Source organism: Varroa jacobsoni, unplaced genomic scaffold (assembly GCF_002532875.2).
Source record: "Varroa jacobsoni isolate VJ856 unplaced genomic scaffold, vjacob_1.0 contig01870, whole genome shotgun sequence".
Lineage (NCBI taxonomy): Eukaryota > Metazoa > Arthropoda > Arachnida > Mesostigmata > Varroidae > Varroa > Varroa jacobsoni.
The window spans coordinates 1-23,648 of NW_019214712.1; the positions used below are offsets into that span (position 1 = coordinate 1).

At 44.9% G+C, this 23,648-nt stretch overlaps 1 protein-coding gene across 1 annotated transcript; it reads right to left on the bottom strand.

Annotated features, from left to right (window-relative positions):
- Positions 1-74: 74 nt before the first annotated feature.
- LOC111272254 (uncharacterized) lies at positions 75-23,646 on the bottom strand. Its single transcript, XM_086973215.1, has 10 exons — positions 23,527-23,646; positions 21,659-21,767; positions 17,715-18,026; positions 15,723-16,024; positions 12,768-13,061; positions 7,994-8,182; positions 7,219-7,576; positions 5,854-6,176; positions 2,884-3,139; positions 75-1,446 (listed from the first exon to the last, which is right to left on the bottom strand). Exons 1-10 carry the CDS (start codon positions 23,644-23,646, stop codon positions 1,013-1,015), a joined length of 2,697 nt encoding a protein of 898 aa, XP_086829341.1. The 3' UTR covers positions 75-1,012.
- Between the last annotated feature and the right edge of the window lie 2 nt (positions 23,647-23,648).

The following is a 23,648-nucleotide window of genomic DNA, read 5'->3' on the forward strand; positions in this document are numbered from 1 at the left end:
GCAATATAACGTATCAACGTAGGAAGTGTGTACAATCGACACGTTTGAGTGCGCCGCTATGCAGAACTATCTCATTTTTCTTTGTTATTATTGGTATACTGACGATGTATTCATTACTATTCATTTATCATTATCAGAAGCACCATACATAATTTGTTGCTTCGTGTTTGTGTGTCTGTATAGAAGCGCTGGCAGATACCGGCAGCGTTGTTGCTATCACAAGAATGCAAATTTAATATCACAAACTTAACAGATAACCCTCAGTGCCCGCGGGCAAACACCGCGCACATTGTCTAGTTTCTCGTATTTCTTTTTGTCCTCGTAGCCCTTTTTGTTTTTTCTGGCTTTTCATTAACTCATTGGATCTGCTTTGTCTCACCCGATCCTCTCTAGTTCCATATTCAATTGTTGGCTGTCCGTTTGCTCAGTGATATCCGCCAAATTTAACACTTGAACTAGTGATGTTCCTACATACATATGTGCAGAGACAAGGGCTAACATATTCGCATGATACGACACGAGCGTGGGTTCAGTTTTCACGGAAACCCATTGAGCTCATTACGGTATTTTGTTTATCGTTCTAGAAGTCATTCGCAAAGGCGTTGGACAGTTCTACCGACATCTTGGCAGCTTTCTGGCTACTTGAAATCCGTACCCGGCTCACTAACTAAGCGCGGCACTGGCTGCTTAAATAAGATCGAGTTTGTAACAGCTGAACGAAGCGACCATCTTGTCGCTGAAATTGACCTGCCATGACCTTTATCGTTGCCTATCATAACCAGATGTTTTTCGCTTGAAGAAAAGAGTTGGCAAGAAACGCTAGGATGAATAAGGGTCGTGGTTGTATTTATTATGGTTGGAGTGATGGTAAGTAGAGTCATCAAATTGGGTATAAGTTTTGTGAGCTTGCGACCTTCCCTCTGCCGCCATTTTTCTTTTCTTCTTCTTTTCTTGCCGGTCGATAGTAGCATTTAACGACGCCGTATTGTTACCGATTCTGTTACTAGTGAACCTAAAAGAGAGCAGCGGACGCTTGCCGGAACGCGTCGAAATTGAGCACGTTATAGACAATGGCACCGCATATAGCCAGAACATAAAATATTATCACCAGCCAGCAGGCCAACTGCTCCCGTAGCTTCCGTTCGTAGCTTCTGACGACAACGCAACCGACTGATACGCCGAAGGCAACCCCGACAAATGGTCCGAGAAAGGCGAGTATCAGCCCGTCCGGTTCCGAAACGCGGTCAAACAGTGCAAACCCAAAGTCGATGGAGCTGAGGAGAAACACGAGTGTGATCCGTAGGAAGAATTTCGACAGGCCGAACTCTGATAGCGCGTCGTGATTCAACAGAATGTTGGCGAGATGAGCGCTCAACAGCGCATACACTGGACATGAGGCTCCGACCAGAAACGCCGTTGGGTCAACTACAGAGCAGAACACTGATCCTGTAAGTGAATGACAACGATACATAAGTCGGGGAGACAGGAGATTAGTGAGAAAATATACAATACAATATGTGAATGCGGAAACGCGGTCGTCCCTCCCACACATACAGACAAACAGAGAGACAGGTAGACGGTGTGCCCATTCAGCTAACAACATCTAGTGGTTTCCCCTAGCAGCTAGCGTATCAAAGGATGCATATACACGCGGGCCGTATCTGCCACATTATGAAACCCAATCGAAGGCGGTGCAGGTAAAAGAATGAGAGAAGTCTCTCTAAATGCAAACTGGCAAAAGGCCTGCATAAGATAAGATGCGTCTAGCATAAGCCAGGTCACACTAGGCTACACGACGTCTGGCAGTGCGGGATGCACAGGTGCGGGTAGTGCGGGAGGAGTTCCCTAATTGAACCTTATGGGGCTCTGGAGGCACTCTGGTGACGACGAGCTTAGCAGATGGCCCAAAGAGCTTACCAGCCAAATACGCAGCAGCAGCGGTGCTAACAGTGCGTGTACGGTTGAGCAGTACGACCACTGGCATCTCGTATGGTTGTACGCAAGGCACAAGCACGCGAATGCTACGTTCCCTTTTTAGCAGCTACAAGCTCTGTTGCCCTGTTCAGATGATGACGTCTACGTACTTGTACTCGCTGGTTTCCCCTTATCATTCTGTTTTGCAAAGCTTACCTGACTACCAGGCTTCGCAGGAAGGCAGGCCAGCTCTCACATCTCCTGAGCCATGAAATCTTGGCTTGATCTTGATTTAAAGGCGGAGCAGGCTAAGCTAACTTGGCATGGTCTAGGACGGGAGCTAGAATGCACCAGAGATCTAGCTGCTCTTTGATATAGCGTAACTCACGCAAAGCTAAAAAAAAAAATACTTCTATAGCCTTCTCCTAAATGACGTTAGCTAAGCAACGCATGTCACGCTAAAGTGCCTATGATATGAATATGATAGTATAATTAAATCCATAAGACTGTTCTTGTTTACGAATAGTAGGATAGTAAAGCATATGGTAACAAATAAGATGTCTGTGCTATCGGTAAAATGCGAGACGAAGTATATACAAAGAGATTTGCGATCAATTGTGAAAGCATTTGTTTATAGGACAAGTTTGCCGGTGTCGAGATGAATGCTCAAGAATCTAATTAGGAGATCAGTAAACCAAAACTTACTTGCTACCCCCCACTCTACAGCATGATCAAGTTTTTAGAATTAGGTATTCGATTGACTGCTAAAAGCCAAATCTAGACTATAACGTTGCTTTGGATGCCTTTGTCTAGATAAACCGAAACAGATTAGTCCCGTTCGTGATAAGCTTAATTTGCCTAAGAGGTTATATAATATTTAGTAGCATTATTCTGTAAATAGATTGCGCAAAACCTCGCATATCCTGATGTTCCTAACTCTACATTTGCAACACAACTGCTCTTGCTTACCTGCTATTACAGCAGCAATGTATACAAAACCAATACGCCATGACCCATGCAGCATCTCGAGCGGTAGCCCGACGAACAGCTGGATGACGATGTTGAAACCGAGGTGTAACCAGCCATTGTGCACCAAAAAGTATGAAAAATACCTCCATATCTCAAACTTGTATCCTGGATTAAATATAAATATGGATTGAGCGGGAATGGGCGTTGAGAGCCCAGCAGGTCCAACCGTCAGCGAGTAGTACGTGAACAAGGCGATCTGCAAAGAAAGAAATAAGAGGTCGGCAAAAGAGGACAACGCATCAGAACGACAGGCAGAAGGAAGAGACCATGAACCATAGAAACCAGAAACAGAGAGACCTGAGCAAGTGGAGCAGTGTTAGTGCCTGTTATAAATAGGCAGGCAAGCGAAAAATGGGGTTCAGTTCCAAGTCTCCCCCTGCAAAGCGACGCGAGTTGAGTGAGCACGCTATTTCTTTTCTGTCGTAGAAGAGGAAAGACACATATTCCCACAGACGCATCCATATAACAAGCAGTATAAACTCGGGAGAAAAACATCGCCCGAAGACGCTACTCTCGCTGTGCTTGTGCTTAACAACCAAAACCATCATATCTTGGCGGTTGTATCCACCGCAGCAGATCGGTGGGGCGGAGGAGGCGACCGGCAAATCAGTGTTCCGGAGCGCGCGATTACGCAGCGATGAGATCTTTGTCATTCTCCTACACGCCCCCCAGAACACACGGAAAACCAAACGAAGACGCATCGACATCGTCAGTCATATAGATCTTCCGACTCAAAAATAGGCGAGGGAAACTGCAAATTTAGAGGCCTAAAGGAGTGAAAGTGTCGCATCGCTTCCGTGAAGTGTTACCTGGCTGGAAGTCGGTCGTTTAGGTGGGCTATAGCAATGAAGCTAGGCTCTATCGGTGAAACGCTGGCAGTAGTCGATGAGAGAAAGGACGTCAGAGGGGCTGCTAGCGACGAGCGGCCAGTTGATAGAACAAGCTATGGAAGGCAATAGAAAACGTCTATGGCATAGAAGAAAAGGAGGAGCAAGGATTCGGTTAGTAAGGCGGGACCACACAGCAGGAAATACAGAGGCAGGAACGAAAGCGGCAAGCGATTAGAACCGTAATCGTGCACAACAGTGTGTGTGTGTGTGCTGTAGAGGGACATGTAGTAGTTTGAGGCGATAACAAAAGGATGTCGTAGGAACAAGGGGTCGGGGGTGCGTCGTGCGACCCATGGTGAAAATGAAGCATTCAGCTAGGATTGGCTGGGGTGGGAGGAGTAAATGTAGAGAAGAGAAACCTTCACGATAGTTAAAAAGAGCATAAAGACAGTGGAATGGGCGTGGATGCTAGCTATTCCACAGGGTGAGCTAGTGAGCCCGGGAGGGTCGCTAGGTCGAAGCAAAACGTATGATGAAGCAAAGTGGGGTACTGAGAGAAACAACGTATAGGAAAAAAAGGAAAGTGGATAAAAAAAAGGAGCCCAAATGCCACCTCACGGCTGCTGCTGCACTGAATGGACGTTTTGCTGTTTTTGATGCCACGTGTTGCTGTGCTAGAACAGTACGCTACGCACCGCACAGCGTTAGTAAGGGTATGGTTCAAATGAAAGTGTGCATGTAAACTAGGGAGCGGGCGAATGCGAACAAAATGGGGTCGGGTTCCGCCCCTTCGTAGAATCCGAAAACAGCGAGCAACGTCAAAATCGGACATGTAAAGGAATACAAGAAGGGAGTAAGCAAGCACTCCATAGAACGGTAGCAAAAAAGCAAGTCGCTACTTCGCTTTTCGTCAGTACAAGGAATCTGCTGCTCTCGCTAATATGACCGTCTTCGTCCATTTAACCCATCCACACGCCCTTGCCCATGATGATCTTTTGATCGAGGTGTAGCGACAACTTGCTAACCAGGGGAGACCGGCATTGCGCTACCGGACCAACGATCCAAGATGGCGGGTGGTAAAACAACGCAATGTCACATGGGCTCCTAGTCTGAGATTCCCCAATGTCTGTCCCCAATGATCTGTGTCGAAGACTAATCTGACCTGTTTAGGGTATCAATTCTGATCAAAATCTATCTGACGAGCTTGTAATTCATCGGAAATTTTTTTTAAGATCCTAACGTATTTTTCTGTTTTATGCAATGACTATTATTAACGCACATTCAAAAGCGGACTTATGTCAAAATGTTAGTTATTTACGAAACAGATCAAACCATCCATGAACAAATATGTTCGTTACTAAAATTCATAAGCAAATGCACCTCACTTATTTTAGTTTCTGGTCCTCTGTTCCCTCTAACGATTCTACTTTGTCGATTAATGTATCATCGAGGGATGCGCGTAGGAAAAAAGGAGGGCATGAATGTATAAATGTGCGTAATGCATTTCGAACCAAACCGAAAGCTTGATCAGCTTTCTCGTCCTACAGAAAACCCTTTCGTCCTTGATCGACGTCCTGATAGCGGCAGAAATAGTTGTTAAAATACAATCTTCGGACTGCGTTGAACGCTGTTCAACGTTGGAAGGACTAGTCCAAACTGAATGGCAAAAGCCGTCTGCAAGCCCCCACAAAATTAGACAATGCATAAAAGTAGCCACAATTGATAAAATCATTAGCATAAGTGAAGAAATCCCATCTGAGTCAGTCGTCTATATGAAAGGTGTCTTTCAGAAGTGGTAATCCAAATTTATTGTTTTAATGCTAATGCCTGTAACTCTGGCACCCATCTACGCACATGTTGTCCATGTCTTATTGCACCCTGCCTGGTAGCAATAACGTTGCTGGTTTACGTGATACCGTATTGCTCCCAACAAAGCCGTAAAGGCTAACTTCATTTGCAACACTTAAGAACACGTTGACACAAGAATATACCCTTCCGACTTGCCCTACATAGTGGAGTATGTGCGTTTTATATTATTTATTACAACTAGAGCTGAGTGCGGTTATGTATATAAACGTACCTGACAAATGGTGACGAAGAGTATGAACAAAGGCGGTGGGCAGCACGTATAGCTGTCGGCGTAGTATTTGCGGTCGCGATCTTCGGGTAGAAATTCACCGCCGATCAGGTTGACCATCTTTGAAAAGAGTGTGTCGGCCCGCCGGACCGAAATCACCGGTATGTCGTCCTGGACGATGCACTCGTCCAAACCTGATGAGTTTTGTGTCGTATCGCCCGACGAAGCGAGCGCAGTCGCCGCCACCGAAGCTGCAAGGTACGGGTTCCCATTGAAGCCCGATGAAGCTCGTTGTTCAATGCAGCCGTTCTCTATGTACATTGATTCTGGGAAGGAGACAACGTAACATCAATGGTATACACCTAAACATGTAGATTACAGACCGTTCATCCTTTTACCAGGAGCCAATTTCGGACCGCATCTATACTTAGCGAGTAGTCTGGTATCTATAGGAAGTGTTAGTGACGTCCTTTAGCTTGCCATTGCAGGCATAGTAACACACGCGATGCCGTCATAGCCAGCGCCCAAATCCCCAATTGTTTTCATCCAGATCTCCGGTAGTACCCGTCGATCTATGATCATAGACTTAGCGATAACTATTGCATGTAAAGGGCTGTGTTTTTTTTTTATTAAATAACAAATCAAAGATTATTAAGTACTCGTACTGAAACGACAATCATGTACCGGAAAGATCTTCGTGTAAAGATTCGTCGAGGTCAATATGGCGTAATGGTGGCAAATCGAAGAAAGAAATGAGAGCTAGCAGACAAGTTTTACTTGTCACTGCATCAACAGCTACGTAGAATTTAACTACATCAAAACCACAAAAGAAGGCCTTGAGTAAATTTTGCAGGCTTTCTTTAAACAGCGGAAAAACTACGATTCATATTAGGAACATGCTCTGTGCGGTACTATAACCGTTCGTATTAACTTACTCGCTGATATTGTTACTTACTGATACTTAACTTTTAGCCACACTATGTTCACTCTATCCATGCTAGTAATGGACGAGTACGCGCCTTGGTGATTTTGGAAAAATACACTATATAAAGCCAATTATATGATTGCCTATATATATAGTCACAACTTGTTAAACAAACAAGTCGTAAAATCTATGGTAGTATGTATGCAGTTGCAACACAGGATACGGCAGATTACTGTTCGAGATAAACGACTGCATACTGGGTTTGTGTATCCTAACATGTTTCTAAGGGGTGTGGATGCGACGAAAAGTGACTTTTTATTAACTTATTTAATATGGATAAAAGATGTCATAAGAATACGGTTTAAAGGATCACGTTTTCCTGGCGTGATTCGTGTTGTCAGTTCCTGACCTCACCATCCCCCCAACGTCGGCGTTAGACTCACCATTAGACTGATGAACATGAGCACAGACGTGATGACTTGGCGTGCCCTGCTGCGAATGTGCCCCCCCGGTGCATACGTGGCTAACCAGCCCGCCGGGATGCGCCGCCGCTAACTGCGACATCGTTCCCATCTGACGGCCCAACGAGTGTGGAAGCGTTTGTATTCCGCCAACGCTCTGCAACGCCTGCATGTTCTGCAGGTGGCCGCCCATAGCGCTGAGGGTGGCCATATTCACCGGTCCGTGCATGACCTCCATCTGCAGCGTTGGTGCCTGTTGTTGCGACTGCATCCATAGTGAGCCGCATGAGTCGCGTTGATGTACCGCCATCTCAAGCGAACGCGTTCGCTTGCGGGTCATCTGATAAGGTCCATGAAAGTCGTCAGAAAACTATTAGTGATACCGATATCGTAGAAGTTAGAATTGGCACGACCAAACAAACGAAAATGGTACCCTCATCCCGCTTTGCATATATATTCGAATTTAGATATATATATATATAGCTTTCGTTACAAACTGTATCAGGGAGAAGATCGAATACATTATAATAAAGAAAAACATGGAGAACTAGCAAACAATTATATAAGACAAGTGTCACTTGCTTATTCCAATAGCATCCACATGACATTAGGTGTTCAATAATGTTAGTATAACATTATCCATTGTAGATTAAATCTTGCAAATACGACATACTGGGTTAGAGGATAATTAAATCTAGACGCCTTGTACTAAGTCATTTTACTTCTACGCAAATTGCAGGGAATGGCAAATACTAACCACAGCGATAAACTCGTCGAAAGTAATGGCATTGGTCCTCCGATCTTGAGCTTTCAATCGAAATAGTTCCCGCTTTGTACAGTCGATGCTCTCCTCAAATTCGGGCGTGTCCAGCGCACGAAGGAAGTCGTCCCATGGAATTTCACCGAAGCCTTCAGGATCAAACTTGTCGAACAACTGACGCCACTTCTGCCATTAAACCAGGCCACAAATGCTCGATTGTTAGTCAAATAAAAGACAAACCAAGCCTGTATTCTAAAATATATATGTACATATATGTATTGTTAAATGAAACATCCTAGTTAGGACATATTTCGACGAACTACTTATCGCTCCCGATATGCACCCACTTGCTACACTTGGTACTACAAGAAAGCCATTTTTCTTTTTTAGGACAAAACGACAAGCTTGTCATGGCAAAAAAAGATGTGTCATTAACTGAATTTGAGCGAAAGTTAACTATTATCTAATGCGTTTACGCGGGACGAGGGTTATAAACTTCTTTCTTTGTCCGAAATCGACGGTTTATGTTATTGCCAGTTTTCATCAGGCTTCCAAAAAATGCGAGGAAAATTTTCAAAAGCAAGACTGAATACTTCTCTAATAATAATAATGAATTTTAAAAACTCATTCAAAGGTACCGAAAAGCCATTTTTAAAAAAGCTGGATATTTTTTTATAGAAATAACCGACTGTCTTCACGGGTATAGTGTCAATTGAGTTGTCCAAATCAGCTTCAACAACAAGTCCTTTGAGACTTTTTGTGCACTTTTTATACTTACTGGCCGTCTTAAGTCCTCGATACTTTGGAGTAAAATATATTTGGCCTGGTGTTACCAACGAATTTAATTTGTTTTTGTTTGTAACATATTTGAGTGCTACTTCAACGAGTTTACCTTGCTTTCTTTCTACTCAAAAGAAAACTTACAGAGAGATTTTGGTGTAGTCGATAAGCTACCTGGTCCGCTACTTTTTTTTTTCGTTCACAGGTTGAACGAGGCTTTAGCACTGACAGGCATAAGGGTGTTGCTATTCAAATGCCGCGCGCTGGGATTGTTTCTAATCCCTCTTACGTACAATATAAACAGTTGCCGCAATCGTTGAACAACTTTTTGTTCTCCTCGTATGTCATATCGAATAAGGTAGGAGATAATACTTCAGAGATCACAAGCTATGTCAACGATTCAGGTCAAGGCAGTGCTTCCTCTGTCTGTCTGTCTGTAGGAATGGGGGTCTTTTTTCGCCAAAAAGGAGAAATATTGGCAGCGAACTAACAAATCACTACCCGCCACTCTACTTGTATGTACAGGACATACTCAGCTTTATTTCAAGCTGTCGAAAAGCAGCAAGGACTGCCTGTTAAACCCTGACGGATCGTTATCAGCGTTTATGTTAGTCGACATGACCCAGGTCATGGCATGCAATATCTTCATTGTATTATATATATCAATTAGAGCGGATCAAAGCGATTATTTATAGGTTACTCGGTATTAATCCCTATGTTGCTTCCGTTTGCTTCAATGCTTTTATGGTTGTTGAGAGAATCATTGTTTGCCAGCTGAGTAATTAAGGTTGCTGTGCTGATGTAAGTATTTTGTAATTAATTGTTTATCTAGTAATAAACTTGTCAAACACAACCAGTTAGTTATGTTTAAACGCTATCGCAACTATTTATTTAAATGGTAAGCATTTGTTTACCGTCCATGTTTCCTATGAAACATTTCGACAAAGGGTTCGTACGGGTGATCCGACGGGGTTGAGCGCTGCGTTGATGAACAGACTCTGCGTTCTCACAGAGTGGTAATCTGCATTAGTTAAAGACCTACCTTAGCACCTAGGTGTCATGTTAGATACAGTTTGCGTCCACCTATAGGACGCACAGGTCGAAATTGTTACATATGACTAACAGAAAAAATTAAGTTAGCTTTTAAGTTTTACTCCTCATTATTTTATTTTAGAGTATTTTCTCACCTAGGCTTTACAAACCTGAGGCATTCATGCCAAACCAGTCGTAAATCGTTTTCCGCGGCTGAGTGTGGCCACAATACCTGTTTGCATACTTGGTATTCTTATTGGCGTGATTAGGCTCTCGTCACGGTAATTAGGATCAATGACAATTACATTAAAGTGCACCTCTGCTGTTCAAAACATCTCAGCAGTGGTTAAGAAGACTTAACTTTCAAAACGAGACTTGGCATGTATTAAAATTAGAAGAAAAGCCTTTCGATAAACACATACATAGAGCCTAAAACAGGTTTCTCAATAGGCGCGGTCTGCTTGCGTTTTTATTATTTATTATTCTTCTCGATATATTGAGCAGCTGGTGTGAGCCCTCACGATTGCACCCCACAATCCACCCTCACCCCCACATCATATGTTGTTTATTTGTGCATATAGTATTGGTCCTTTGCTGTTTCAATTTGCCGCTTGCCATAGCGATTAAGCATAGAAGCCTAGATGGACCAACAGTGGACTACGAACGAGTATGAAGCCTACAAAAAGCAATTATTACCACCCGTATTGTATCACGCCTTTCAGGCAGTCTGCACAGGCCCAACAAGAGACGGCTTCATCGAATATGCGCAGAAAAGTCTTTCCGAAAACGGACCGAGAAAGAATATACGAGTCTAGAACAAACAAAGTCTTCCTCTCAATCCTTGATTTAGGATCCTCTGTCTGTTTTGTAGACGCTGCGTTGATGCGATCTTGTTTTGGGAAAGAGATCAAAAAGCAAAAGCTTTTTTGCAGAGAGATATGGTCGGTGAGCAAAATCACGGCAGCAATAGCAGATTAAAGTGTATGACTTTGGCGTGCTTGCGGCCAAATTAAACCACACTCTGCCGCTATGCGGTAACGGGGGCGGCCATTGTCAACTATATAGGCACGCAATGATGTAGCCATCGTCTCTCCATCGGCTCCATTGTGCCTATGTGTTTGTATATCGCAAACCCATACGTGCCCCTACAAATAAATTCCAAGGAAAGCGACGACACCAACAGTGACTATAATGCTAGAACGGCGAAGAAACGGAGACGCATTTAAGTGAAGTGAGCGACTTTCGATTCGTACTCCTCTATCTTCTCCTCAAGCGGCAGCGGGTCCCGCGCCGCTTCATCTAGCATCAGCCTTCTCACCGCTCGCTACGCATCTTCTACTGATACGACATTTTTCATCTTTATAAAACCTGCTGTGCGGGCCCTGCGCGAGGGAAGATTCAGCGCCTGGTGGATGAAAAGACAGCAACGCAAATGGAACAATGATAGTGGTAGTTTACCGTGTCTGATGACCGCTGTCAGGGCTGCCATATCCACAGCGTGAACTCAGACCTCTCTTTCCATTGGCCTGAGCACCCAAACCCTATCACATTGTCGACTCGTCCTCCCCCGCTCTCTGACCATATCGATGCCGTGCTGCGACCTACTTCTTCAAATTTTTAAAGGAGTCTCCCTGAGCCTGATTTTTCAAACGTCGCCCAGTGTTCCTACGCGTCGTTTTGGGTTCGTGGCGAGCGAGAAAATAAATGAAAACGAGGAGTTGTCCCATACAAGCATAAAGGTATTACGCGGTATTTTGAGTTCGTATGAATAGGTCCACGCAGTCAAAATCGAGTACGAGGTATAACGAGGAATGTGCAATTTCTAGAGAACGAAAATCTATAGAGAATTCCATGTAAACGGCTCATCAACGAAGAACGTTGGATGGACAAAGTTAACTTTTAAGAAAACTCCGAGAAAGGTCGGCAACTGACATGGAGTGTATCTAATCTATGTAAGTATTGAGACTGCCGTTGCCGCCACACTTCCATGCTGTGCTTCCATAGTCTGCTAACTTTAATATAAATTGTAGGTTTATGCACAAGTAACAAACAATTTTGTTTATTGCTTCTGATTTTCAGTCATTCACTTGCTTATGCTCATTTAGAAGGTTTTTTTAGCTCTAAAAAAAATTAGCGCACAGAATAGCGATTGTCGAAAATCACAAGATGTTATCCTCATCTTGGGCCTTAAAGAACCATGTCAGATGATAAAGGACAGGACTTTTAATATTTGCCTTATTTCACATTCTTTCCAATGTTAAAAAGTTATGGAAGTTCTTGTCGTCTAGATCACATCTATCCTGAGTTTTTTTTTCGATTACTTGATTTAGGAAAAATGACACAGTTTTGTAGAGCACGAACGCGCCTTCTAGAAACATATATAAATTATTATTAGAAAACGAAAGTATTGGAAAATCAAGAAATAAATCCATACTGGGACTAATTATACATTAACTTAATATATACGGAAAGCTCAGGACCGATATTTTTGAAAGCTAGCATACTTTTCGTACAAAAAACCTGCCGTAACTACTCAGTTTTATGCCGAATTTAACAATTAAACTTCTACACTCATAATTACATAACAGCAACTTAGCCATATACTATGTTCAAGTTCCCTTTGTCACCATCTATATATGGTGCATAAGCGCGAGACATTTTGATGTTGAGCATTTACCGATCAAAGGAGTTTTGGTTGTTTGTTATTAAAATACCACTTGATTAATGTACTTCTGGTCACCATTTCTAATCTATATAGTACAACTTGTATTCCTAGATTAACGTTAAAAGTATAACTAGTATTATCGTTGCGAGACATTTATTTAGGAACTTTTTTTCTCTGGGTGAGAGAAATAATTTATTACTACTATTACTATATATTACTATATTAAATTATTTCTATTTATTTCTGGTAAACAACTATTATTGTTATGAGAGCTATTTGCACTCTAATACTCACGTCGTTGAGCAGCGCTTTACGAGTTTCTAGCTCAAAGTGATCGAGCTCCTCGAGCGAGGGGATCGTTGCAAGTGTCGTCTGGACACAGGAGGGCGTTGCGGAACCGGCGCTCCTTCCAACACCCGCCAGCTCTGGCGGACACGCCCAGCAGCCGCCCGTTGACGACGCGCCTCCGTAGCCGCCTACCGCAGAGGGGTCTAATGCTGCGAGGTCGGCCCGTGCCCCTGCTACTCCCAAATAGCCTGGCGTAAGGCCCATACCCGACATCGACAGCTGGTGTAAGTGTGCGCCCACCTGCAACAATCGCACGGGCAGAGCGCCACGGGTGTCGGCAGGTTAGCGTACGTTCATCGTGAGCGAAAGTGTAACAGTAACATAAAGAGAGATAGGTGAACACATAGAGACTAGAAACGGCTTTAGATTGAAGCTGAATAACAATCTTAATTTATAATAGTACGTACTGTCGTTGCCTCTCAGGACATGACCTTAGGATGAAGCTGTAGTTTACGTGTACACTCATAAAAGAACACAAAATTCTACACAGTTGGGGTTGCGATAGGTTGTTGGACAGGCTATTGGAATATTGGTATATTGAGATATGAAAAAAGGCATGCGACAGAGTTCTGCCTGTTTGGTTAGTGTATAATTTTGCTGATATCGGTATTACAATGGGTGGTAGTCTGACATGGCTTGCAACCTATAGTTGAGGCAAGCAGTGGAGTTCAGTTACGTTCAGATCCGGTTGCCATTCTGTGGAAATGTAGACGATTATGGCATACGACTGCGGCTGAGCCCGTCTGTCGCCGATGAGAGAATAACGAAGTGGGAGATGTCCAGTGAACAATAGCACATCAACAGAAGCTTGCTTGTCCACATAATAATGCTACCTATGATTCTTAGATGCACGATGAACCTCGATTTCGTAAGGAATATGGGTCCGTGAAAGACATGGCTCCGCCATATAAACTAAAAGTGTGTCGTGAAGATTATGCCCTTTGCATACATTTACATAACTTCTAACAAATCAGACGAATATGTCGTTATTTTCTGCTTACGGGACTCCTAGTTATCTTTTTTAGTCGAAATGGTTTTGCGTTCCAGACATGTGGCATCAGAAAATTCTCGAGACAAATTATCTCCATTATTGTGTGTTGCACATTCTTGTAGTTTTACTCGTACCCAATTTAGAATCCATTTTCAGTCAACGCTCCATCACGACGCTGGCGTCTTTCTTTTGATCGATTTCCAAACGTCTGCGCTTGTGTAATTGGTTTTAGTTCATCGTTAATAGGTTATCCGGCAGGCAAGCCAACATTCAAGGTATCCACCCAAAAGTATACCCCATTTTTCTTGCCATGTGCGCAAGTCGCATTCTGCAAACTTCCTGCTTTTCTGCTGCCTCTGATGATGACATATGGTTAACCGAAGAAGCGTGGTCCCCTTAACATCGTACCAATCTCTCAATGCAGGTCGCCGCTGCTTCCTTTGCCCCATTCTAGTGCTCTTCCGTCGCTAACTGCAGCGGGTGCCGTGATAGGCGCTCACAAAGGGATGTATACCTCACTTGTCTCAATCTTATTTCATCTCTCTGTCGCGGTTATGGTGTGTACTTACCGCTTGCCCTACTTACTACCCTCGTTATACCCTGCAATCTTCTTTCCACCTAACCCGACGCCCCTAACTCACATTTACTGGCACAGAGGCAAACAACCACAGAAATACCCTACTGCTACTTCCACTGATTATTGTTGTACTCCAATACAACAACGACACTGTGTATCGAGTGAAGCAAAGTGCATAATATGGCATGGTGAAGGTTACCTTCACCTCCGCCTTCTGCATGTCCGTGTGTATGTATGTGTACGCGTGCTTATGGGCGAAAACGAAATCCCATGGCGCCGAGAGTGATTAGGAGGTCCTATGACCGCCTTTGTATGAATAATGGTAGAGCTTTCTGTTACCCCATTTTGCTTTTGATCTCTCGTTTTAACTTCGGCATCCACCCCCCCCCCCCGCATCCCTCCCACCCACCGTATACATCCGTTACTCTGTAGTAGCAGCAGGGTGGGCACGTTTGTAGGCATGGGATCGTTTTTGTTCCTTTTACCCTGGAAACAAACACATCCTTAGTTTCGATCGCTGCCCCCGAACAAACCTTGCATTGTCGGGTAATACGTCTCCACACATCGGAACCGTCGGGAGTCTTAGCTGCGAGTGAAACGGTAAACTTTGGCTGAACTACCGCCGCCACCGTCCCGGTCAAATATATATGGTATAAAGACTGGCGCCCCCCAGAGCTGACAGTTGTTTTTCGTTCTATTTTTTTTCGCTCTCCTATTTGTTCTTTCATTCCGGGAAAGGGTCCTCAATAAACGTTCATCGAGCCCATCAGGTCGCCCGTTCTTTTAGTACGAAGCATCCCGGCTGACTGGCCGGCAGACATGGAATTCCTCGCTCGCTCGCCTGCTCGTTCATTCAGAGGTGGATTAGCCCTTGCTACGAGTTCTGGTCATCATACTTTGTGTCCATACAAATTGAGGTCCACTAGAGAAAGGCGAGTGGGCGGGGCGGCAGACCCCGGCCAATGCCCCCTGGTCTATTATTGAGAGCATCAACATACATCCTTACCTATGCTATTTGCGCCGTTTGCTGCATACAGGACTCTTTACGCTCGTAGCCAGTTTACACCCGCAGAGCAGCAGGGGCGCATAGAGCAACGTAAAGAAGCAAGGGCCGCACAGCTGATAGGCGGGAAGCAGGGTACAGCCACGTGGAGCGTAGAAGCGCAGCCAAATATATAGTACAGTAGCATAACAGCTGTACAACTTTAAGGCTACCTATGGAATGGATTACTACTTTTACTTATATTATCGCAACTACTGCCCCTACTGAACTGTGTGAAGGAATGAAAAGAATCGCTGCGTAGATGTTATGACTAGGAAGCTAAACACGTACCTGGAAATGAGTGGCCGCACTCTGATTGGGATCCTGGTTGAGCAAGTCGTGGCTTGAAGCTGCATTCTGCTGCTGCTGTGATGCGGGTGGCGGCATGCTGTTTCCGCTAGCGATACCCATCTGGCTACCAACCTGAGTGGACAACGGACCCACCTGCGGCGGCGCTTGCGGGATTTGAGGCATTTGGGGCACCTGGGGCGGTGGGAAGTAATTGGGGATCGAGGGCAACGATGCGTTGATCGGTGGCCGACCCCCGGAGCCGCTCTGGGCGGCAAAGTGCGACGCGATGTCCACCACAGACGCTGCAACATATCCACCGGTACCAGCACCGCCGCGACAACGATATCGGTTTGTTAAATCGTTGGTCGGTATGGACGAACGGAAGGAAGAAGGCGACGGCATGGCAAAGTACCCCATTTGGCCATGATGTGGGACCAAGCAGGACAAAGGAACGAGATCGCCGAGAAAGATGATAAAAGTGGGAAGAAAACGAAGGATCGACCCATTAATATTCTGCCTGTCTTCAGCAAAAGTGTCGACCAGGACACGCTACGATAAAATACGATGAACGATCGTTGAAGCAAAGCTCGCCCACCCCCGATCATCGAACTTCACAAAATAGATCCTGCGTGCGCGGTGCATCAGCAAGCGAAAAGGGATCTCTGAACCAAGGTTATGTAGATTATCGTTATAGATTATCACTAGAGATAGAACGAAGCTTTGAAGGGAACTTTGTAAGTAGCAGACATCATAGCATGGAGAGGTGCCTTTAACGTTAAGTTAGTCGTTCAGATCATATACCTTGTATTATGATGATATAATTTAGCCAAAAAGAAAATGATATACATATAGGTTTATCGATTGGTGAATAGAAGAGTTACTGAAAAATACTATGTTACTCAATATTGGCCTGACCACACTGCGGTTAGTATAATTAGTATAATAATGCTGTTAGTATAAGAGAATCTAGTACAACGGATTCGTGTATTTCAAGTTCAAGACATAGATGCTTTACATATGTCTTAGTTAGAAGAAATATGAGCGATGCTTTTGCGTACAGCTTTCTTTTCAGGTACAGAATAGGCTTGCAGAAGCAAACTAAGCAAAATTTTCTATTGAAGTTACGCTTTCTAATTCAGTTGGGATTCGCATTCTAGTTAGATAAAGCCGGCCACTGTTTCGTCATTCAACGGGGATTGGCCTTCGTCACATAGCTTGTTTGTGTCAAAAGAAAAATCGTGTACAGACTCATCTTTATGTGGTCGTGTGCATGATCCGTGCCAGCATATCAATCGTTGGGATATCGGACATACACCATTGTTCGGGATATTGCAGAAAAAAAGTACAGAATGTGGCTGTTGTTCCCTGAGCATATTGCCTTTTGCATGCTGCAATTGTCCCAACCTAACAAAAGGCCGGCATGCGAGGCCATTGGGAACAACGACGGGGAAAGATCGCCACTGGCTAGACCGGAAGCTCGCTAAGGCTCCAAAACGCTGGAACGAAGGATATCTGCCTCCGACTGGTTCTACTAGGCCTTTGCGGTAGCTTCCTCCTTATGTGCTGAACAAATCTCAACGTTCGCTATACGGCCCATACAGGTCTGTACAATACGTTTAGTTGTAAGAGGACTGCTAGCCATATTTAAGCCTTGAAAAACATTACACCTTAGGCCTTCATCTTGCCTTTATTTTCCTCAGCAAGTATTCCTACTCGAAGTCCAGCCTTTGTAATGGAATATAAGCCAGTAAAAGAATCATATTTTGATTTGACTAATAGGATCATGGGAACAAATCCAGACGTCTTTTGTGATAAACAAATAGCTTCCATACTCATAGGTTTCGTTTATGGATAACTATCTACTAAAAAGAATATATCGCACCAGTCTAGTATCGCTAAAGCGCCTTTCACGGTCTGTGTGTATATGGGTGATATCCCATCCATAGTGTATGCTTAACAATTTGCGTGCACGCAAAAACTTTTTATTCGTACCAGAGATATATGGTGATTGTGGGGTTTGACCGCTGCAGTCTCCCCCATTCTGTTCGACGCCCACGGTTGTGGCGGAAGAGTCTCTCCGTTCACGGTGATCCCGACTTGAGGTGAGGGGTGTAATGTCGCTGGCAGCTGAGCTTGGTAGGTCCTGTTTAGGAGCAGAAAGTGCGTCCCGGATGGCCGCCGTACATTGTGAGTGACTAGAAGCTGCTGGAGGGTCAGCATAGTGGACGCGTCGCCGGCGCGCTAACGTGGCCGTCAAATCGAGGTTGGCTAGTGGCTCAATGTACGTCACGTTTGGCGGGATCCCTGTAATACCCAACAAAGAACATTCAACCAAAAAAAAAAACGAAGTGAAAGAACACACGCGGAGGACACACAGAATGAAAGCACCGGCGATGTTTGTATCAATAAATTGGAATCAAAGCCCATAAGTATACACGGCTGTGTTTGACGCTTGTGTAAATAAATACATCGTGTAAATATAAGTGGATCCATTGCTTTATTATATGTAGATCAGGTCTTTTAGCATAACCACAAATGACACATAACGTATACCGTGCTATATATGTGTATACAAGTGTCCGTATTGCAACGGCTTTAGCTGGAACTGTTGGAGCACCGAAGAAAGCATTCGGAAGAGTTGTTGCTTGCCCCCCTATAGAGGAAAGTTTTGTAGGTAAGGGTACTTTTTCCTATCTTCTTAGCCCTCCATATAAAGCAGCTTGCGTAGGTAACGAAGAACCGACGGGGACTGAAGACAGAGAGAGAGATACAGCCCTGAAGAAATAAACTCTACAAATGTCGCCCTGCTAAAAAAAAGTCCGCTTCGAAGAAAACAAACGAATGAACGCAAAGGAACGAAGCAGCAGGCTGTTCGCCGGGCCCACAGTAAAGGAGTAACTTCTTTAGGGAGAGAGAAAAGTGCAACTGCATATATTGTTTATAGTAGAAAGCACGCCACCTAGACCCCATCCCTCGCTGCAGGGGACACCCAGTAATCGGGACTGTTGATCCAGGAGGAAAACACGTATGAAGGTCTGCCAAAGACCACGAAGTTAAAGAAACTGCAAAGCACCACCTGAAAGCAGTAACAGACGATGATCAAACCCTGAGTTAGCGAAGGCGAAGCACGAAAGGAAAATGGAAGACTACTGTGATCACCGGCGTTCACTGCTCATCGCTTGGTCTCCAATGCTGAGTTGTTTCCCTATGCCATCCACATAGCTTCAGGCGTCTTTGTCCAGCTGGAACTACGGTACAGTAGTGTTCTGTCGTCACCAACGGCAGCAGATGCTGCGAGGCTATTCATCTAATCTTCCGCAGCTTACCTATCCGCCACCAACTATACCATGGTCTTTTGCTAAATAACTGGTCGACTGTTAAGACTTCGGTGGACGAATGCTGCTGACAGTTATTTACTGGCGCCATCGCTGCTATTACGGGCTGCTGCCGCTACTGATGGAGTTACGGAAATCTATGTATGCCGTAAAAAATACGAGTCTCTTACCGTTCGGTTCTTTATGTGTCGACCGTCCTGTTTATGGCAAGAGCAGCAAGGTCTTACCTAGGTGTGTACGGGGAGCAAAATATGATTTCTGATATCCTTTCTTATTCTAAAAGTTTCATTCAGATCCTTGCGTACCGCTTGTTTGCTTCGCCGTACCGTTTCTTACGTCCGGGAGAAAGAACACATTCCTTTTGAGGACCGTTTCTGTTCGTCCGCTTTAGAACGAGCGGCGCTCGGCGTGCTTCGTTAACTCAAGCAGGCATCTGTAGACTCATTTCACCACTTACACTCAATGCGTCGTCATATCTGTGGCTCGATCTGCGGCACAATTGTACAAGGTGAACGAGAGTCTAGTTTTAGCAATAGTACTACTGGCAGAAAAAATGTGACTAAATATGACAGTCCACAATGCGTGTGCGTTCGAAGTATTACCGGCGTGCAGTCATCGTCACAGAGTCTGCTCTATTCGCCTGCACGGGCTGTTGGTATTATATAGGGGCACCATTGCCCTGTTGCTGCTGCTGGCGACTCTCACGGAAGCAAGGTCGGGGGACTTTATTGTCGGCACCGCTTCCATCGCCACCACCGACAAAAGGCCGATGTATATTTGTTACCGAACAGATCGTATCGGTACACAGAACAGCTAAATCGGGTAAAAGCATGTTGATAAAGTTAAGAAGCCTTTCTACGATTTGGAGGCGTCAGAACGAAGGTCACAGAATGGTTGTAGGCAAGCTCAGAATGAGGAAGACAATGCTGAATATATTCATGGTCATTTTATTGGCCGGCCGTATTACTTGGTTATATCTAGACAGCAGATGGAAGCAAACTAGCAAGCGGAGCTAACGGGGAAGGTTTCGGCCGGCGCAGTTTACTACCTCTGTTGACGTTGCAAACGCACTGGTTCTGTTGCTGCACTGACCACGGCTCACGCAAATGGCTCTCGGAGGTGCAGTAGTCAACAACTTCTAAAAGCCTCGAAGATCGGACTTTGAGATGCAATGATAACAAAAAAAAAAGAGAGAGAGAAATTCGACAGACAGCTATACCAACGAGCATTTTTGAAATAGGATCAACCTACCGACCAATGAACGGCCTAACCGAGATCGGCTACATGCGTCAGCGGACGTCACGATCTAAACTGATAGGAACGGAGCGGAAGAGCTACGTTATTGTAACAGAACAATTTTAATAGCTGCTGACTCGTCCCGTGCGATTTCGTATCCTCGATCGTTGTTGTACTACGTTTCTAGTATTTCGCAGTGCAACTGCTATATTCCTAACATAAAATAGATGTCGCTTGCAAGCTATTTCCTCCACCTGTTCCTCTAAACATAGTACTTTAAACGTTAAGGCTTTTCATAAACTTATTTAACCTGTCTGCCGTAGTACATAGAGTAAACGATACGACGCGTGTAGCTCTGAAGTATGGCCAAATACAGTACGGTGAGGTGAATGCTGTTGAGAACTAGAGAAATAAATCGATCGTTTACTATTTGCATGCACGATTTTTTACGCGCTATTTCTTTTTCCATCTTTCTTTCTTTTCCTGTCTCTCTGCCCATTTCGTCTTATTGTTGTCTTGGTCAAAACAGATTCACACCTCGTAAGAAGTAAATGAATCAAAAAAAACTGAAAAAGAGATTGTTTCGAAGAATGCTTGCCCAAAACTTTTAGACGAGCCGTTCCCCAGCAAGCTTTCAATTGATATATGAACGCCACAGAGTTTTTCCGATCGCTACCTTTAATGCTACTAGCACAATGCGCATACATACATATACACACGTACATGCATACATTTGCACAGAAAACTGTACTGTCTCGTAGTCTTTAGCACGTGCAGGAATGTTCAGCGGCAGCTGCTGGGTTTGTAAGACCGGGTTGCATTGAATGGGTGTGCTGAAGACCTGAGCCCTTTCCCGCCATCGAACAGGCAGAGGAATAGGGTAAAACAAATAATGAACATAGGGAAACGCGAGCCGGCCGGCTCGCAGCAGTAGCAGCCTTCTTTTGGCAACTGAAGACGTATTTCTTCTAACAATCACAGCGACCAGCACGGTCATCGCTGCGGCATGAGCCACGTTATGGCCCCAGCATTCAGTCATCGGCTTCATTACAACCGTTACCGTCTGGCGTACAAATCCCATTCCTAGTGTTTTTCGAGTATAGATGTATGCACCCATCTGTGTTTATTAACACTAACTTAGTATTGTACGATTTTATAAGCATATATATGTTTTGTCGATACATAGCACTTGGATCCAGAGGCAATATCAACAAACTGTGGTGGGCTAGGTATGCACAAATAGACTGACCATGCGTATGTTACTATAAAAACTGATGTATCTGCAAAAGTTCTGTTAGTGGCAGTGTGTATTCCTTGAACGAGACGGTCCTAGATCTTACAGTTTGTTTGTTGCTGGAAACCTACCGGGGGGCGGAGTGGCGTTGGACGGTTGTGGGAAGTGCGACGGCGTCTGTGGTACGCCCTCCTTGCCGGCGGCATCGCCTCCCGCATCCTTTTCCGGAGTTTGCTCGACCTGCAAATGAAAAGCGGACAATGCTTGAGATGTATCAATTACTTTACCGTCTCTGTATAGTTCTGTTCTAGCACGTAACGTGTTTCTTTCATTTGTGAGAATGTGGCTGTCAATTCGGAAAAAAACCTGAGCTAACTTTAAGATTAGCAGGTACTAATTTTATTATTGTTACAAACGGACTGTTGCTATAAAGTTACTCGATAATGCTTTTACCCAGTTGCATGTTATGTACATGAATCCCTTAACGTCAACTGAATTTAGTGAGCCCACAGTGTACAACTGCATTTAACAGCAGCAACCTTCTAGCAATCGTGTACCGTCGCCCTCTTTTGATGCAATTCTAATCACCAAGAGTTCGTATGAAAGCATAGCGACGATGGCTTTAACCTTTGAAACTCACGGTGACTAAGAGATAAGGAAAAGAAATAATGATAAAAGAAAGCTTGACCGGGTTGTTGCTGCTACTGCTGCATATGCTGGAGATTATATGAAAGGGATATCGCCCGTCCCTCTTTGTCCGCAGCAATGGTACGTAGTTAGCTCAATGGTTGCCTCTTTCTCGGTTTGTGAAGCAACATTGCTGTAGCCGACTTTTCGTGCCTTTATCGGCAACCCCAGTAAGGCGGACTCTGTTGGGGTCTCATTTGGTGTGGGACCAACGGGTATCGGTCTGGCCTTCTGCATTCAAGGGTAGCGTTCCCAATGCGTGTTGCCAAGGTGACAAGGCAATACAGCTGCCTTGGCCTATTGCACTCCCGGAGGACTGCACTGCCAGGCTTTTGCGAGGATCCAGTCAATCGGGCTCGGCAAGCCTCAACCAGCCAATCTCTACTTCTCTCCGGTTACCGTTTGGTTGTAAGTGACTTCCTTTCTGCCAACTACACACAGGGCGGGAGAGTATCGGTCGTTTCTGACTGGCTAAGCAGCTTGCAGGATGGCTTTCCGTCGTCACGCGCTGACGGAACTTATCAACGCTCGGAAGGAATAGGCGCAGAAGGAGGAAAAGGCGAATCTGCCGCCTTCAGCTGCTGTCTCACTCAACGAAGGTGAACGGATAAGCGGTTCGACGTTTAGTTGGTTAGTCTACGAACGGTGGTCTGTTCGCACTGGTGCGCCGACTGGGTCCGGCTGCGTTGGGTAGTAGTCCGTCGCCCAGACAGTCGGCGAGGTAATTACTACAACGTACCACTTTATCGCATCGCACCGACGCAGCGGCCCTTTCTTTTGGTTCGCTTTTCCTAGCAGCACAGTCAAATGGGGATTCGTTGACTGGCTGACCGGCCCAGTGACTGGTGGTGGACGACGACGGATGCGCATTCTCTCGTTCGTGGTCCCCTGTCCTTTCTCCCTCATAAGCTTCCACTGTGTTTCACCTTCATGATTCAGGATTCGTCCAGCTTTCGGGCCATTTTTTTTGTCCTTTTGCTCCTTCTTTATCGTCTGTCTCCCCAACGAGTCCCATTCTTTGACCAGGCGTGCGCAGAAAAGCCGCCACCTCGTTGGTGCGGTCGTCGTGCAGTTGTAAACTATAGGACAAGAACGATGCCTGCCCCCTGTTAGGCGAGGGATAGAGAAAACAGAGAAGGAAAAGGGCAATTGTCCAGGTTGTGAAGTCGGGCCGGTGAGCGAGAAAAGGACGGAAGAACTGAGTGTATGTAGAATGGCGGGAAACTGCCATTTTTGGTTGAAAGCTCCAAACGAGCGACCCTCACATCGGAGTTGGCCATTTTGCTTCAGGGTATGAGACATCGACTTTCACCTGCTGCTGCAACCGTCGCTGCTCCTGTCCTAGATTTACAGAAGTTCGTTCCCTTCCATTCAAGGCCTTGAGTCCAGGATCGGCCGTACACAGCTCCTTTTTGTTCTGTGACGGGGCCATTC